At 44.7% G+C, this 18,842-nt stretch overlaps 1 protein-coding gene across 5 annotated transcripts in view; it reads right to left on the bottom strand.

Moving 5' to 3' along the window:
* ppfia1 (PTPRF interacting protein alpha 1) overlaps positions 1–18,842 on the bottom strand; it is a 34,704-nt gene that overhangs the window by 4,245 nt on the left and 11,617 nt on the right. For 2 of the 5 annotated variants that reach the window (XM_041036745.1, XM_041036736.1), the window contains exons 3-21: positions 17,121–17,222; positions 16,126–16,290; positions 15,882–15,956; positions 14,759–14,860; positions 14,168–14,401; positions 13,787–13,933; positions 13,165–13,299; positions 10,520–10,603; positions 10,264–10,395; positions 9,968–10,030; positions 9,752–9,831; positions 9,516–9,666; positions 8,589–8,812; positions 8,229–8,460; positions 4,562–4,686; positions 4,272–4,444; positions 4,065–4,158; positions 2,270–2,351; positions 1,962–2,162 (exon numbers count right to left, since the gene is read on the bottom strand). In XM_041036745.1, the coding sequence (XP_040892679.1) occupies positions 1,962–2,162; positions 2,270–2,351; positions 4,065–4,158; positions 4,272–4,444; positions 4,562–4,686; positions 8,229–8,460; positions 8,589–8,812; positions 9,516–9,666; positions 9,752–9,831; positions 9,968–10,030; positions 10,264–10,395; positions 10,520–10,603; positions 13,165–13,299; positions 13,787–13,933; positions 14,168–14,401; positions 14,759–14,860; positions 15,882–15,956; positions 16,126–16,290; positions 17,121–17,222 (2,601 nt within the window). Of the gene's footprint in view, positions 1–521; positions 549–1,537; positions 1,601–1,961; positions 2,163–2,269; positions 2,352–3,601; positions 3,614–4,064; positions 4,159–4,271; positions 4,445–4,561; positions 4,687–8,228; positions 8,461–8,588; positions 8,813–9,052; positions 9,059–9,515; positions 9,667–9,751; positions 9,832–9,967; positions 10,031–10,263; positions 10,396–10,519; positions 10,604–13,164; positions 13,300–13,786; positions 13,934–14,167; positions 14,402–14,758; positions 14,861–15,881; positions 15,957–16,125; positions 16,291–17,120; positions 17,223–18,842 lie in introns of all 5 variants that reach the window. The other 3 variants (XM_041036714.1, XM_041036728.1, XM_041036722.1) reach the window with 3 other exon arrangements.

The following is an 18,842-nucleotide window of genomic DNA, read 5'->3' as shown; positions in this document are numbered from 1 at the left end:
TTACTAAAAAGTCCAGCTACAGCGAGTACAAATACTCTGACTCTAAAATACATTATGAGGCTGAATGGGAGGTAAAAAAAAAACAAAACTGAGATCAACAAATAGCATTTTGTTAATATGCAGTATCTCTGGCAGCTACTTTACAGCCTCTTTTCCATTAATCTATCTAATTTATTTATTAATCTATAATTTTGTCCCGAGCCGGTTTTGTCTGGACCAGAGATCAGACCCTCAGTACTTCCAGGCTTCACTGGGGTATTTACTCTACACCTGCCCACTACTTCAGGTGTCTGGCTGCAGTTAGTATTTAGTGAGGGTTCAAATTCAAATGGCCCTGCCGGACAGGTAAACTAAGAAAAAAAAAAATGGCACGCTTTAACCGAGAAATGATCTGGAAATAAATACAGAGGGAAAACTGTGACATCTCCTCTACGAGACGTTTTTAAAAAGAATAAACACTGAGTTAAAGATGGTGTTGAGAACAGTGAGCATAGGTGGGGTTCTGGGGAACGTGTGCAAACCTGGGCCCAGCTACCCTCGTCATCCTCCTGGTGTTAACATGGTTAGAGTGAGCATGGTGAGAAGAAAAGACAGGCGAGGGGTTAGTGAGGCAGCAGTGCTGGGTTAGAGCAGCTTCATGTGGAAAACCTCATTCGAAGAAACAGAACAACAAAGCAGACAAATGGATGGTAAAGCATCACAGAGGAAATAAAAACATTAACACTGCAGGAGTGGGCAACACGGATGAAATCCTCCATTATGGATTATAACCATTATGTCATTTCAGATTTTGATAACACTAAAACATGATGATGAACAAAGTTCCTGAAAACTGACAGAGAAACTGTATCGATGGTAAATTCAGCATCTGACAAATAAAATGAGTGAACCACGTTGATGCTGCTCACTGATTAGCATCACTGCCGCAATATAATGACATATTAAACAGAATTTACCATGGTTTATATTGTTTTACAGTGAATATCATGATATTGCCCAAACCTCATACATCACATTGTTCCAAAAACAGCTAAAAAATAATTTAAACCAATGATCAAAGGTGTCAGTGGGAGGGAGTCTATCATGCTCAGTATCTGGTGCTCAGTACAAGGCATCTTTTACCTTTCACCAAAAAGACAGACAACAAAGGCAGCAGCTGTTTTTATAGCGCTAACACACATACACACAAAACACTAGCTAATGTAAAAGCAGACACACACACACACAGTATCTGAGGTCTAAACAAAGAGAGGAGAAAACTGCTACTATCAACGAGCAGGACAGAAAAACCACAAACAAGCAGAGAGGAAAAGGAGGACTGTTCCAAGCTGCCGTGTGAGTCTCCGAGAAGCCAGAAATTGTGCGATGCAATATTTTAGATTAATAATGGAACAATCAACCACGGTAACGTGTCAAACGTAAACATATGCATGCAGTGAGTGAAGTCTGTCTGTCCTGACGGCAACTTGGAACGAGCCTCGACAGTCAGCACAGATGTGAGAAGCCACCGGTGTCGAGCCGATCAGGATTGACTAACCGTGGGAGGTGTGGCTGCCAAACTTTCCATTTCTTCATGCGTGACCCAAACATTTCCTGTGGTCTGACCGTTTGACACCCCCCAATCACAAGTGAGAGACGCACACAAAGAGGGACGAGTGATGAAGGACAGACAGGACGGGATGGAGAGAAAATCAAGAAGTGCTTGTTCATTTATTGTTAACACTGTTAGCAAAAGAATGAGTTAAAATCAGACCTAGCTTGTTCCCATCATTAGTGCGTGTTAAGTATATAAGCAGTTAAAAAGTGAATGCAGTAAAAGTTTCATGCTCACACAGTGTGGACAGAGATAAAAGGAATCATCAGGCCTTTAAAAGTGTCTCAGCAGTATCTGCTTTAAGGTGGCAAACAGCTACGTGTGTGTGTGTGTGTTCTGTAAACATTTTAACCCCACAGATAAGTACCGTTCTCGAGGTGGGTGGGGCAGACGGGCTGGTGAGAGACATGATTTCCTGGATTGCCAGGCGTAGCTTCAGGCGATGTAACGGGTTGCTGATTCCGATCTCCCTCTGGATCTCTGTGTCCGACAGCGCCGACATGATGGCTCCGCTCTTCACATTGGCACGGCACGCAGCCACGTACCAGGCTGGCATGCCCACCCACAGCTGCTCAGGGAGGGGCAGGTGAGAGACGGTTAAACAGACGGTTAAACTGGATAAATGCTATTAGACGTATCTGAACGGTTTTCGGATTAGATGCGTCTGTGCCGTACCTCCAGCCAAACCACAACGGTTGGTCCGTCCCACTGGGCGAATGGCAGGCCCTGCCTGCGAGCCTCTTCCAGCAACTCATGCCTGAGACACAAAATATAAATTAAAGCCAATATGCAGTAAAAGTTCAAACTGCCAAAAGATCAACTACGTAGCCACGCACCCAAATCCACAGAGCCCATCAATCAAATTCACCTTTTGATGAATACACAAACCCCAAGACATCGACTGACATGCACAGTCCAAACAGAGAGCAGGAGTTTGAGAGAAAACAAAGAGACTGAAACCCAGGAAGACTCAGAGACATACTCATCTGGAAAACCTTCAACAGAGTGTCATTAATTAAAAGTATTAACAAAACACCGGCCTATAGAGACCAAAGTGTTTGTCAAAACCTCCTCCGCCTTTTTCAAGCCTTGACTGCCCAGGTTCATCCAGATGGGTGTTTTGTTAAACCTCTGAGAGACGACCTGGGGACACAGCCAGGGCTTCAGGACTGAGGAACTTTATTAGTTAGTTAAGTTTTCTCCCAGAACCAGTGCTTTCAGAGTCCACTTACAAAGTACACTTATCATAGACGCATTCCTCTACGGCTGTAGGGGATGTAACATGCACAGAGGGAAGCGTTTAGGACAGAGGAACCTCTGCAATAGCTTTGTGAACATTGTACGTTCATGTCATGCACATTCTCAGTTTGTCATAAAGGATCGATGCCATTGGTGGGAGGAGGTTTCTGAGGTCGGTGGGAGAGAAGCTTTTAATTCAAGCTTCTCTGAAAGCTGTTTGAGTTCACCACCATGGAAAACGAGTGTTAACTGCTGCTATAAAATGAAGAAAGCTGCTGTACTTGGCCACTAGATGGGGCTGTGCGACACACAGGGCCATCCTCTGTTTAGCAGATCTGCCATGATATGTCCAAAGGCACATTCTTGTCGTTGCTTCAATTAAACTCTGAGGACATTAGCAACAGCACAGTGGTTCTGCTGACTCTGTTTATTACATGACTGTTTTCAAACTTATGGACACGGCCACTCACGAAAAGCCAACTATTTGGATAAAATGCTCCAATAACTATCTTTCCTGTAGCTGCAGTTGTGCATAACTTCATGCTCCGACAGGAAAACTGCAAGAGGAAAATTTGTCACTCACTAAAAATCAGCACACACACATTCCTGTTAGTTAAGCTCCTCTGTGGAAAGCAGGGTAAAGAGCAGCATGGAAAAGCCATCAGACATTCGGAGGGACAGTTGTTTGGGGTCCTCAGTTATTGGTCAACGTGAAGCCAAGTGTGGGAAGAAGATAAGGCAAAGCAAAAGCAACATGAACCAACTTACCCTGTCTTTGGACTACACATGGAATGAGAAGGGGATGATAAAAAAGAAGAGGGAGGTTGGCAAAACAACACAGAGAAAGAACGAATTGATGCTAATTTAAGAGCTACATGGAAGCAAAACAACATTCATGGTGTTGGCAACATATCTCACAAAACTAAGAATGAAGGAAAAAAAAATCTTTGTGGGAGATGGCTGCAGTGGAAATGACTGGGTGTGGGATGGGAGGAAGATGAGCTGATAGAGGAGTGAGCGTGAGCCAGGTGGCAGGGGGTGAGCGTGTGAGCCAGACCTGGACTACAGCAGGAGCACAGAGCCCACGGTAACACTCAGGGACATTTACACTATAAACACCGTACTCCTGTATAGGCTTCCTGTATAATAAGCTGTGATCCTGTCATCTCTAAACTTCATTCTTAATCTAGATTAATTATAGAGACCAGGGAACTGTGAGGGAGACACCTACTTCTTCTGCAGCTTCCGGCTCTTCTCGGCGGGGCCTCCCAGGGTGCCCATTCCTAAGCCGTCCTTAGGAGAGTTCTCTGCCTCAGGAGTGCCAGCTAGGAACATAAACAAACACCTTGTTCTCAGCTGTGACATGAACTGGAACTGCAATACAGGCAGCATGGAATGGAACGATTTATAAATGAACATGTGCTGCCGATCGTCTGACCTTGGCTGGGGGAGTCCTTGCCGGGAATGCTGGGTCGGCCCTTCTCCTTCTTTCCAAAGAGGCGTCCAATGGAAGACTTGATACTCTTCTTCTTGGCTGCTTTGTTGAGGGAGTCCTGGCTGCTGTTACTACTGCTGGGGTTACTGCCCTGGCCGTCTTGCAGGCCAGCCAGACTGCAGGACCAAAGGGAAAGTGATCAGATGGAGCGTGAGAAGAGACGAGACAGAAGACAAACCAAAAGAACTATGAGGAAAAATTAACTGTCTTCAGGTAACATGCACAGATTTTACCCTCGAATGTCTCTAATGTCCTCATGGCTGGCAGCGTGCCCTGCGTCTCTGTTTAGGCGCATGGAGCGTGGGGTGGTGGGGGGTGACGTCTCACATCGGATGGTGGCTTTGTCGTCTTGAGCAGACTGCATAACAGCGGGAGAGACACATGTTAGTGCGGTGGATCATTCCAGGTTTTACTCTGAGCCCAAACCCAGAAGAACTAAGCCTGCGGGAGTTTTGGGAGCAAAGAAACAAATGTGATAAAATACTGCAGCAAAACAAAGGCAGTCCTGCTAATCTTCAGATTTTGGTATAGCTAATGTTGATGTCTCATCCTGGTGAGACCCAGTTGCAACAGATGAAAAGGATTCATGGATAAAATCCTGAAAGCATATTAAACGACTAAAACACAAGCTGCTGCTAAAGCACCAAGGCACACAGTGGCATTGCTTTGCTCATTCATTTCAGTTCACCCACTGTTACTACTACAATATTTTGATTTCCACTTCAGACTGTAGCTTGAACAGTTCCGTTAACATTTATTCAACTGGCAAAACTGTTGCAGACTGATTTTCTATCGTCCCGATAAGAGACGACTCCACTGAGACACCACAGAAAGACACCGTGGGTAATCACAACAAGAGTCTCGTTATTTTACAGCATTTTAGAATCGGTTTTTGAAAGTTTATGGAGGAGTATAGTTTCATACTGGGTGCTGAACTGTGGGGTGGGATGGAATAAAGAAATCAAAGCTGAACATTGTGGATTACACTTGGGGGCGAGGGTTGGAAGATGAGGGGAGTGAGGATAATGGAGAGGGAGCTGACAGAGCCCTGTACAGCAGGTCTCTAGTTTACCTTCCTGCGGTGCTTGCGCAGGTCACTAGGCTGAAGCATGGCAAAAAAAGGAGAGAGGAGAAAAGCAGTTAGTGAGACGCACAACAGACCAGCAGTGGAACCAAGCCATGCACAAACACACGAGAGCAGGAAATCAGAACAAGATACACATTTACTCATGTCACTGGCACTCGCACACACACGCGCACACACACACACACATGCACACGCACGCACATACAGACACACACACACACACACACACACACAAACACGCACACAGACACACACACACACACACGCACGCACGCACGCACGCACGCACGCACGCACGCACACACACACACACACACACACACACAAACACGCACACAGACACACACACACACACACATGCACACGCACGCACACACAGACACACACACACACGCAGAGACTGTTGGTTTAATTGTGCAATGAAGACGTGCAGTTCTTGGGAAAATAAAGAGCACCACCCCACCAAAGCAGGAGACACTGCAAAACAACCACACTGGAGGCTGAGTCAGGACGGGTTAGGATGGGTGCAGCTTCGCTCCAGGAAACTCAGAAAATCAGAAGGTGAAGCGCAGACTTTTATACTAACACTAAGATTTCAGTGGAATCTCGGTATCAGTCGGTATCTGAGACAGGTTACTTCTGATAACATCAGGGTGCTGAAATCACAGGTGACAGTGCTATAAGCTAAGTGTGTGATATTATACACTTCACAGCGCGACACCTGAATTTATGAACCTGAGCTATGCTACTCATATTTTCCACTGCGCACCTTCAAAGCAGGAGGATTTTTTTTCCCACTCTGCATTCCTCACAGGCCTGGCATTAACTGAGCAAATAAACCATCGGCTTGCCACATTTCTATGGGAGTCTCTCCTGCCCCCAGGGGTAAAATACCTAATCACTCATTTCCTTTCCTCAACTGACACGGTGAGGCCATGGAAAAGAAGAAATTAGTGAACTATAAAAAGGAAACAGGAAGAGGAAATTGAGTGGGCGAGCAAAAAAATGAATTTAATCACCCAAAATGTTCCTTTTCTCCCAGATTCTTCTTATTTAGGAATTAGGACATTCTGACATGAAACCAGAAATACGTCACAGCTGACATGGCTGTTTCCCAGGCATTACCAAAATAAAAGCAGCACTCCTTTCATGTCTGTAATGTTTTACAGCCCTACTTCAATAAACTTCACAAACTAGACAATAACTGCTCTGCAATCAAGCCATGCACGACTTCATTTTTTCATCCATAACGTCAACAAACATGACACATAAAAGGAAAAGGCCAGTGACCGGTGACCTTTTCTTCCTGGAAATATTGCAAGGACAGAAAAAATGTGGGCGACTGCATGAACTTGACTTGATTCTTACAATCTCAAGATCACAAATTCCTGAAAGGACTGACTGATGAGTAATACCAGCTCCAGTGTTAACGGGAAACCCAGTGGCTTTACACTGTAGAGCCCACAGAATCAACACGTCCACCCCAGACCACTGTTTAGTTTTTAAACTCAACTGTGTTTAAAAAGTAAAATAAAACAGATAAATAACGTCTGGATGCAGTGAAAAGAATGCAGACCTCACAGAAACATGTCTGGTTAATATGAATCTACAGATACAGTACTTCAGCAGGCAGGCAGGTTCTGTTGTCTCTGTTCCTAATGTAAAAAACAAAAAGTCTACAGGAGCCAAGAGACAACATTACAACACAGCAGTGGCAGCCTGTTACACAGACCTACGGCCTGAAACAAACCAAAGTGATTCACACAGAAAAGCAGCTCTGTGTGCACACAGGTGAGCAGGAGGAGATCACAGGTGCAGAAAGGGTGTGTGCTCTCTCGTTTCGAAACCAGAACAACAACTTTTGTTCTGCTAATATCAGGCATAAAAGGGAATTCCGGTAAACAGATGAAAGGTGTGTCCCTTTCAACTCAACTGTTCAAATATTCACAGAACACTGACACGAGACTGTCTGAGCATCGACTGCCACTCACCTGTAGTATTGTTTTTTTGAATATTACTCCACTGCCACACACAGAACAAACGATCAGATCATGTTTCTCAGGTCATCCTTCTACCCTTTAATATTCAGTAAAATCCTGATCTGTTCTGTTAAGAACCTTTTTCACAACAGTCTATTCCAGAACTATAGTGCTTACCCAGGTGCATGTGTGAAGTTCCTGTGCCTCTAACTGGAAAACTGGCCCTGTTTCACATTGTTATCATGTTTGCTGATCTTTTCCTGATTCCACTTGTGATGAGCAGCCATCAGAGGACCCTCTGTAAACCATTTTTTTTTAGACAAAAAAGGAAAGCAGGGAAAGTCCCCTTTTTATGACTAGTTTTTAAGGCAAAGAGACTAATTATAATCTGTTTTTACGTGTCCTGTGTTTGTTTTGAGATGTCAAAAGCAACAGAGCGGAGAGGAAGCGGCAGACTGCACCCACCCACAGAGGGAAGGAAGGGAGCTGTGGAGAGATCTGCAGGTACCTGGAAACAGGGTGCATAGCTAAAGGCTTGAGCGGGGGGGCTGAAGCCAGTTGCACCATAGGGCAAGTAAGTTAAGGTCTGCTGGGAGAGGGAGCTCTGGATGATGTAGGGATCATAGCAATATTGCTACAAGCAGGGGGCAGTTAAATACACACATGGTTACATACAGGCACACACACACACACACACACACAAATATTAGTACACAAATCAAAATAATGAGATTTACAGCACAGAAAATAAACAAAATCTGCACAAAGAGACAAACAGTGTTAAAGAAAATATAGAAATACGTTAAGCTGTTGTGAAAGTAAAGGAAATGTTACCAAGGTCATGACACCCATGCGGTCCAGTTCTCTGTTGGGGCTGCGAGGAATGCGTCTGGGGGTGGAGTGACCAGAGCCCGGGGGGGAGCCACCCAACGAGGAGCCCGGGCAGAGCGATGGAGGGATGGAGCTCATGGAGCGGAAACGTCCTCCCAGGCTGTCACCACTGCCCACGCGGCACTCTATCTCCTCTGCCCGGATAGCTGTGCTCTCCTTCTCCTCCTGGATCATTCTGCAGGGAAAGAGGAAGGAGGAGAGGTGGCGTTAACTTAACACACTACAATCTTTAATATTCTCGTGAAAAATGTAAGACTAAATGAAGCAAGGTTTCGGTGTTCTTGTTCTGGTAGATGCAAGTACCTAATTTCATTGTTGATAGCATCCAGCTGCTCCTGCAGCATTAAGGCGAGGGTCTGTGCGTCGGCTTGGCCACCAGGGGACAGCAGGTCCACCGAGCTGAAAATCGTCTCTCGATCCTCCTCGAGGTCTGAGGCGTCCATGTCGCTCTCGAAGGCCTGGGCCACATTTGCCAGCACGTTGGCCTGCTGCATACGCTCCCACTCCTGCTCATTTAAAGTCTGCACCTGCATTTACGCATACAGGTGTGAAACAGGGCACGGAGAGAGATAAAGGTACCAGGAAAGGCAGATATTGAAAGCAGAAAAGGGATATTGCAGGGAGAAAGCGTATAAAAGATACAGAGAAAGCAGGCAGGAGGCACAGAGGAAAGGAACAGAGGTAAGAGAGAGATAAAGGGGTTAGCTGGATATTTAATGCCCCACAAAGACACAACTGTCACTGCTATCTCCACCACACTGACTTACATGTCGCTGATGTCCAGAGTGGAAGCAAACAGAAAGAAACGGAGAAGAAGAAAATCATCAGAAAGAACTCAAACATTAGTCTGACACAGGCGGAGGAAGGAAGCACACCACTCAGGTGACACGAGTTACGAGGAAGACAGCACAAGAACAAAAAGAGCCTTGCAGTAAATCTAAAGCAAACCTAACAGGTTTCTTTGTTCTGCAGCAACTGAACAGCTGATAGGGTTTGTTAATGTCTCAGTCAAAACTGCCACACCTGGACAAACAATATATGTTGTATAAAGCCTCACTTTTTCATTTGGTTACATAATTGCTCGTCATGGATTAAGCAGCATTAACCATCTCTGTCAAAGTGTCAGCAGAAATGCCAAGAGGGTGAATCGACAGTGGACATGCAGTTTTTATAGAGGTATAATATATGCCGTTCATAAACAAGCCGACAGCAGCTGAGCTGAGATGTCACCTTGGATGGCTCGTCCCGGAGCGCTGCCACTCGCCCCTTTTGAGGTCGCCGGAGCACCAGAGCGCTGCCATAATGGTCTGAGTTACTGTCCATCATCGAGGACGCCGACACTGGATACCTGAAATCTGGAGTGCTGCCCAGCTGAGACCGTCTGGAAAACACACACAAAAAGCAATCAGACAGGCTCTGAGAGGCTCGAGGCTGAAAGCGGGAACTCTACCAGCTGACCATCTTACCCATGCAGTAAGGAGTTGCTCCTGCTCCTACCCTGCTCGCTCTCCGCCCTCATAGTCTCAATCTGGATCAGGAGCTGCTCCTATAAGACGGGACATTTACGTTAAGAAACAATCTCTGTGTCTGGAAGGAAAAAGAAAAAGCCACAACTTCTAAAAAAAAAAAAGTCCCCACAGATACAGGGGAAGAATCACCTTATATTTAAACTGATCTCTCACCTTCTCATGGTGAGACTCCTCAATCAGCTTCTTTGTGTGATCCAGTTCTCTGATCAGGGCGTTCTGAGGAGAGACAGACACGAGCTCACACCCTGGTGTTTCTGACCGTGCACCACGACGCATGATGCCATTAACAAACAGTCGTGGGTCACACACAGTGAAGGAACAACAAATATTTATATGATGAAGAACAGAGCGGCCTCAGATTGCTTGCTCATCACACTGACTTCAGAATGTGTGAGTAGGTTCCACCTGTAAATCATCACTACACCAGTTACTACACTTCTGTTAAACACCTTGTCCTCCAGAGCGGACATCCTCTCTTTGAGGTGGAGCTGGAGTCTCTCGTTGGACTCTGACAGGAGCTTGTCCACTGTCTCAGACAGACGCTTGTTGTGCTCCTCATTCATCTTCTCTCGCTGCCGTGCCTACACAAGCAGATAAACAACATTTTAAACAAAGCACATGTTTAGACTGTCTCAGCAGCAGCAGACCTGCGAGGAACAGGCCTCTTGTAATGGCAGCAGATTTCTGCTCTTCCATCTTTCCCACCCTTAGCAGCTCCTGGTTCTTCTCCTCCAGCTGAGCCTCCAGCTGCCTCAGTCTCTCCTCCACATTGCCGTGGCGTTCCTCTGCCTGGAAATAAGGAACAACAAAAACATTATCTGTATCCCAAAGGCTCAGTATAGTCAATCTTCTAAGTGATAATGAGAGTATCTGTAAAGCTAGGCTTTCATCTCCCCTGCCGAGCGCTTTGTCATCCATCCTGAAGAAGGATCCCGCTGAGAAAAGGTCTAAGTAAGCCTGGTCCTGTCTGTGGTTTTATTAACAAAGCTGAAGTCCTTCAAAAGGATGGAGTAACCCTCATCAACAGCCAGGTACGTATGGTACATATATAATGTGAACGTAGAGCTACAAGCCAAAAATCATGCACCAGCTGCATTAGGAGGAGACAGCACCCAGACCCAGACCCACAGAAAGACCAAAATAAATACAGCAGCCAATATTTCTCACAAAGCTGATCTAACATAGAACAAGGCAATTCATCGAGGGTCCACTTTCAACCACAGACATGTTTTATGTGGATTACTGGCTCATAAAACAGTACGTGATTCAATATTTCATTTACAGTTAGGTATGCTGAAAATGTTAATCAGTGTATAGCAGATATTATCTGTCTATTGGCTCTTATTTATGTAAGAGCCAATGGGTAAACATCTTTCTGCGACACATCCTGTTCCAGTTTTCTAGTAGCTCTAATGGGCAGGGTCTCCTCAAGTCCTCGAGCAAACCAGCTGGCACTTCCTGTTTGTGTTAGATACCAAACATTAAGGTTTTCTGCGTTCAAGAAAAAAATGAGAGACATCGGCGTGAAGTACTGATTAACACAGCTCACCAGCACATAAAGCAAAACACAAAAGCAGGACCAGGGTTCAGGCTTCGTAAGATACCAAAAAATCTTGAAATCCAGTCTGGAACTGCACTTAACCAGGCAACTGTCATGTAAAGATACAACAGAACTCAAGTTAAGGTGTTCATGACAGCATGTTTTGTTTAGAATTTTAAATACTTTTAGGAAAACAGATCAGTGAGGTTTTTTTTTCAGCAGCTCTGGAAATGTAAATACTGCCATTAGTTTCTATTGGCCTGGTTAGGTTCAGAAACAGAAATAACCAAACTTATAGAGTTTTCCAGTGTCTGGTTTCGGGTATGGGGTTTAGCTCGGTGAATAAAGCCAGTCTACCTTCTTCTGGGTCTTAGAGCCACACAGAGCACACGAGGGGTTTGACAAGGAGATGGTAGGGGCAGCATGAAGACCACACAAAAACAGAGCATGACACAGAGACAGAGAGGAGAGAACAGGGTGTTGGTTTAACATGAGAATAATTCAACTTGGCATCTGAAGGAAGAAAACAGACACGCATTCAAAAATGGAACATGACTTCAGTGAACGGTGCCACTTCATTTTCTAGACAGAGGAGGTAAACAAGCAGACAACATGCTGTGATAGATGAGAAATAACACGAGGGATGTTACAGTGGAGAATTCAGATAATGACGTAACTGTGCCACATGGTCCACCGAGCAGACACGGGGTCTGAGCTTAGACGGGACATGAGACTGAAGAGTTAGCAAAAGGGGACAAAAGACATGGTCTGAAATTTATTCATCACTAAAACAAGTGTGAAAAGATCTTTCATTAAAAACAATTAAAGTTTAGAGATTATTCAACAATTTTAATATTTTAGGATATACTGTACACACTACTGTGTGTTGTCTGTTACAGTAACTGAATCTGTACGTCATAACTTTCATTTCAAACAGTACTGCAGAACAGACACAGTGCCAGGTTTTGTTATCATGATTTTGGGCACAGCAGGACCACTGGTGTAATATTAACACCAATCCTGAGTTATATCCTGTGCCACGTTTCAATCTTATGAATAATACTTGTTTGGGTTACAAGGAATTTATAGTTTGTTATTTATCATTTAGTTATTTATTGTTGAATTATTATTGAATGTGATGTGGTGGACTGAATCGGTGTCTTGTTTTGAACAAGTGTCTTATGTGTATGTTACTCTAAGAATAAATTCAAACCCAGTTTCATTAAATGAAAAAGAAAAAAAAAAACAAAGTTAAAGGAAAGTCCTGAAAACAAAGTGCAGAACAGACAGGGATTTAATTACTACAGAGATATGAAAAGAGATGCTGAAGCTAAAGTTTCAGAGATGCACTGTGAGCCAGTTTTAATACTAATAAGGTGCTAAGTTGCCTGTGTAGGTTCAGCAGCAGCGTTGCTGAAACTATAAATGGATAAAAACATGGGCCAAACCTCTAAAAATAGGCCCCTGTGGATATTTAGAGAACACATCAACAATGGCTTCCTCAGTAGCTTCCTCTGGGAGCTCCTAGCTGTTGTAATGTAAAGGAACTAATCTAATAGCTCTGATTATATTGAGTGTACTGGTACAAACACGGTTGGAATAGAGTTAGAAGTAAGTTTTTGTGAATTCCTGTTGTTTTAGTTTGTTTTTTCACAGGTGCCTGCAGATTTTGCCCAACAGACATGTCAAAGGATTCAAACAAAGGCCTCTGATCACTAATCAACATCTACTTTTCAAGTTTATCATAAATTCCCAAAACTACCAAAAGGTGGGTTGAATGGTATACAGGGCAGAGAAGAGGTGCTGATACCTTGGTGAGGGCAGCCACCCTCTGAGCTAGCTCGGCTTCCACCTCAGGCAGAGTCTCTGCCTTGCGGATGGTCTGCTGCAGCTTCTGCTCAGCCAGCTCCAGCTTCTCCTGGAGTTGCCGGGTTCTGTCTTCAGCCTGCAACAAACAAACCAAACGCACACAGTCATGAGAAAGCAGGCCGAAGACTCATCTGTGCTACAGTCCGGCCTCAGGGTTTGCTTTCAGTTCTACAAGGTGAAGAGAGTGGCCAGAGAGAGAGAGAAAGAGGGAGACAAAACGAGACGCAGAGTGTGGATGGGTAAGGACGGGGTGGGCAGGAAGTGAGGAAGAGAGCATTCATAATGACACAAAGACAGACAAAACCCATAAGAAAAGAGAAGAGAGACGTCTCCATCTCAGCGAGTACATGTAAAGAGACAAGCCAGTGTCTTCGAGGCTTCCCATTCAGCTCCTGCTGCGCTGGTCAGTGTGTGAATACAGCAGGAATTCATTAGCAGGAGCCTGAAAACTGCCAAAGAGAACTGCAGGCGATTCCTGCTGGCAGACAACTCTGAGACTCCAAACACCAAATGCACTCATAGCGATTTTTTTAGGCCTTTTGGTCAAAGAGCATGACGCCTACTTGTCTGTAGAGGGACTCCTTGTTCGCCACTTCATTCTCCAGCTTGTCGTTAAGGTCGTGGACGGAGGTAGCCTCCCGCTGAGCTGCCAGGTAGCGCTTTTCCAGGGTGGTGATCCTCTCCTCCATATCTTCCTTCTGAGCCACCGACTACACACACACACACACACACCAACATTTGCATTAGTGTATTCTCTCTCTGTGGCCTTGACTCTAACCAACGTTCGGCTGGCCTTGGAAGGGAGGCGAGAACTGTCAGAAGAAAGGTCTGATGGCCGAGGCACAGAAAACAGCAAACTGGAAAAGTTTATATCTGTTTTTTTTTATCTGCCGGTATAAAATAAACCCATTTACAGAAATGCGTATAAAAAGTGCTGTCCCTACCTCTCTCAGATCTCTCTGCAGCCGTGTGTTCATGTCTTCGGACTTGATGAGGTCCTTCCGGGCCGTATCCAGGTCCTCCTCCAGCTCATTGATGCGTGATGCCATAGCAGCCATGCGCTCCTTCATCTGGCCCAGATCAGCCGTCTGACGGTCCACCACTTCCTGGAGCTCGCCAACCTTCCCGAACCCATGTCCCGACTCCTCCTCCTGACTCAGCGAACCGTCCGACGACCGCTGTGGGCGGATGAACTGTTTTTAGCAAGTGCACACAAGATATACAGAAAACACGTAGGACTCAATTCACCTCAGTTAAACAACAGCACAAACCACCACTGATGATCATGACTCAAACAATAGAAACATCTTACTCCAACACCTCAAGAAGTTCACATTACATGTTAAAATTTAACAATAAATTATACTGTAAATACCCTTAATATAATTAATTATGATTTCCTTTACTTTTTAACATTTACTGATTAATATTTACTGAACAGATGGTAGACACATGTGACACATAAGTAACTGTGGCCATGTCTCCCGCTTGGCTTTCACACACGTCATTTCACATATGCTGCGGAGTAACCTCACCTTGCCATTAGTGCTCGGCGTGTTTTCAGAGTTGTGGTTGACCTCGCTGGTTCCATCTGCCAGCCCTCTCTTCTGGCTGCTCTGCTCCCTGAGGTATGCCAACTACACAACACACCAGTGTGTTAACACCTTGTCAAGTCATTCATTTGCTGGCGATAACCGTCTAAACAATTATCTGGTTAACCACTAAACCAAGAGCACTAAGCTAGTTAGCTGCTACTTTTTAATCATTTGTGATGTACTCTGTGTGTGTGTGTGTGTGTGTGTGTTGACACACATGGGACAGAGACATAAAGGATCATACCTAGCAGCTAAAAAACACTGAGTGCCCAGAGCCTCCAGTTCAAACCACAACGATTCTGGTTGCAGATTCACATGAACACACTGCACAGACCGACACTCTTTGCCAAATGACCAAACCAGAGGAAAACAAAACAGCAAAAAGCTGTCTTGCCTAAGGAGGTATGGCGACTAATAAAAGCAGAGTGGCTGATTTTATGTGTGCTGGTGTGCATGTGTGTGTGTGTGTGGTCCCAGGCTGATTCCCAGGAACAAAACATGGCTGTAGCATGAAGTGCTACAGTCATGAAGAAGAGAGAATCTAGGACACTTCCCCAAGATCCTCTGGGCCTTTTGTCAATCTTAATCCCATTCAATACACAGTGGACTCGAGACTCTTCCACCCTCTGCATGCATGTGCACGTGAGTGTACTTCCTTAAGTTCAGTGTAAATTCCCGAGATTTATATAGAGAGAAGTTTTTTTTAACCTTTATTTAACCAGGTAAGTCGATTGAGAACCAGTTCTCATTTCCAACAATGACCTGGCAGTTCAGTACAGGAGAAATGCCTGTGCTGGTCGGTCACCTGCTTTCAAAAGGTCATTAAGCAAAAGGTCTCACAATCTATTATCACATAAAAACATAGCAACAGCTGACTGTTAAACTTTGATCTGACTGTCAAAGCCGCATGTTAAACCATCATTCAGTTTATGGTCATTCAATTTCCCAAACATTTGAAAGCTATTAAACCTTTTAATTTCTGTGAAGCGTAACACAGATAAACGAGTTTCAGAAAAATGTTGTATTTTGTTATTTATTGTCATTGTAAGTTGTGTTTGCTTACTTCTTTGTGTGAGATGGTGAGCTGCTCCTCCAGTGCGCTGCACCTTTCCAAGGCGACACGCAGTCTTTCTCTTACCTAGAAAGCATATGAAATAAATATAAATAAACCCTCCCTCCCTCCCTCACCCTTTTCTTTGTCCAGCAATAATCAAATCAAATAACATATGTAGTGCCCCTTTTAATAAGCACACACATGTACAGAAACCACTTCTTTAAAACACACAAAATCAGTCACGCAGTCGTACCTTCTCATCGAGGGCTTTGTGGTGTTCGAAAAGTGACTTAAGGGCTTTGAGGACCTCCACTTCACTGGAGACGCCTGCTGGAGACTGAGCCTGTCTCTTCACCACTGTCATCCTCAGACTGCGCTCATGGCGAGACACTAGGCACTCCAAGTGCTCCAACAGGAGCTGGACACACAAGAGACGGTGTGACAAGTGTTAACAGGTTAGAAAACCATCAGATCAAACCCATTTCTCATCAGCAGCTCACATTTGATGGCAACAACCACCTTGTTAGACAGAAATCTGTCCTGCCACGACACATCAGCATCCAGCTGTTGTTATTCCATAGCCAACATAGAGCTTTGGTGAAGATGTGATTAGTTTAGAGCTGTTGTATTATCACAGATTCATCACAATTCAAAAAGCCAGAAGTGTGAGTCCATGGAAAGTGATGCCCACGCAGATTCCTGTTTTTAAGTTCACTTTTACACCATCGAATTTTCTCCATGTTTGAAATCGTAGTGAGTGTTTGACATTATGGTTTCAAATGCCTCATCCTGCGTGGCAGGCCAAAGGTCTCAGTGGTTCTATACAACAGCATGTAAGAGTTAACAGGACATAGTCAGAGACAGCGCTGACGTGTGGTACCACTCCTTCTCCGCACACAGTGACTGTGATGAAATCTATTGTCAGCGGCTGAAATATTTTGATGAGTGAGCAATTTGCAACACCTGTACCTTGTTGGTTTGGAATAGAGCATAGAAACTGATTTGTCAGGCAGCGTCATGACAACCACCTACACCCAAGACAGAGACATGTAGGAATCTGACGGGGACCTCTAGAGCTGTACACAGGTCAACCAAACTTTCCCCATCAGAGGTGCTCAGTAAAGATTGTGTTGTGTTTGAATGTGTAATGCACGTTTGTTTGTTGTCATCTGAAATATAAACTGATAGGGAACAGCTGTGAATGCGTGTGAGAGAGAAACTGTGTGTGCACCAGCACATTCTACCAACCCGCGTGTTGTTTCTCTCGGCCTTCAGCTCTGCAATCTCCTCCTCCTTCTCCAGAAGCTGCTCCCGGCACACGTTCACCTCCTTTGTTAGGGCAGCAAACTCCTAGAATAGAAGTGGACAAATACAGTAACTTGTACTTACTAAGCTCTGTTTTTTTCTTAAGGCGCTGTGCTTGAGAAAAATGAAAACTGTTAGTAATATAGAGTCCGGGAGCTCTGTATATTTGAAGTTTAAAACTAGACTGCCTTTCACCTTATTACTTCTGCCATTGCTTTGAGTATTACCTGTAATAAAAAAGGAAATAAAAAGGTGCAGGCAGACAGCAAGCAGGCAGTGCTGTGTCTACTGCCCAGAAACATAGGTGTTCTGTTTTCTGAATGACCAGCAGTGTGGCACATGTCCACCACTGCAGCTACGAGCTTTATCTGATCCTAGTAACAACCTGTACCAAACACTACAGGGTGCTGTTACCCATCTACTCTAATCTCATCCTCAAACTGAGTCAGCTGGGGCTTAAAATGGAAAAAACTTGTGTTTCATCATTGATGTATTAATTCACAGCTGGTGCAGAGGTAGCTGGAAAATTGGCTTCTATATTGTCTCACTATGATTGGTTTCCCCGGGTGCCATGATGCCACGGCAGCTCAACCACCATCAAGTCGAGTGCATTCCTTACTCTCCTTGCCACTGTTGTCTACCACGCCCACAGAGCTAAGGTCATGTTTACATCCGAAACAATGGAAGTGGAGACAACAGCGGCCTCCCGTCTGTAAGTTACCTTAACTCCTCGGTGCTTTTCAATCAGCAGTATTATTATATCAGAAATCTCATCTCACTCTCTGAGACAGTCGATCCCTTAGACTGCACTGACTGAACACGGACTCGGCCAGGAAGACAACAAAATGATTAAGATGGAGGTGGAGAAAAGAAAGATGGTGAAACCTCATCAGAGACACTTAAATCAGACACCTCTAAGTCTGAGAGAAACGTGAGAATAAGCTGCTATTTTGTGAACAGATTTTTTTCTAATAAACCATCTCAGTATTCTCACAGAGAGAGAGAGAGAGAGAGAGAGAGAGAGATACACACTGCTTTTAGGAATTACATGCATGGTTGGCCCTAAAGAATGTGCCATCCTGATTTTTTGCCCTGTAGCACAGGCGCCCTGAGTGGCGAGGCCTTCCTGCTACGTTTCAGAGGGTGGGAGATGTGTGTGTTCGGGGGCTGGGAGGAGGTGGGGGGGGTAGCTGCTGGAACTGATAGTTCTTTTCGGTCACTACCACAACTATTCTCCCTTCCCTTCCCTTCACTCCAGCCTCTGAGCTTTTTCAGTGACTGGCACGGATTCTGCTCCACTAAAGGAGTGAAAGGCAGTCTGCTATTGGCTACGACAAAGGTCTCCACTCTCTGTTAGCCAATGACAGACCATAAGAGGCAGGCCCAGGGGTAATTACAGAGTGGCTTACTTCCTACATTCCACAGCAAACGCTGAGGTCGACTTGTACAGCAACCTTAAGATTTCTCAAAGGCTCTCTCCACCATTTATGACCCTCTTCTTTCCCCTTAATGTTCCTTAACTAATCTTTTACACAGGAAAAACATGGGCTTGGTACTTGGCTGTAAACTTCCATGATGGAAGAGTGGTTCAATTATTTCAATCTAAAAAATGGCTGGAAAGTCAAGCCATAGAGAAACCCCCACTCAGGGCTCGATGGCTATCAA

Source organism: Toxotes jaculatrix, chromosome 1, assembly GCF_017976425.1.
Source record: "Toxotes jaculatrix isolate fToxJac2 chromosome 1, fToxJac2.pri, whole genome shotgun sequence".
NCBI classification, from domain to species: Eukaryota; Metazoa; Chordata; class Actinopteri; family Toxotidae; genus Toxotes; species Toxotes jaculatrix.
Note: the sequence above shows the minus strand (reverse complement) of the source record. Positions and strands in the feature narration are given on the sequence as shown.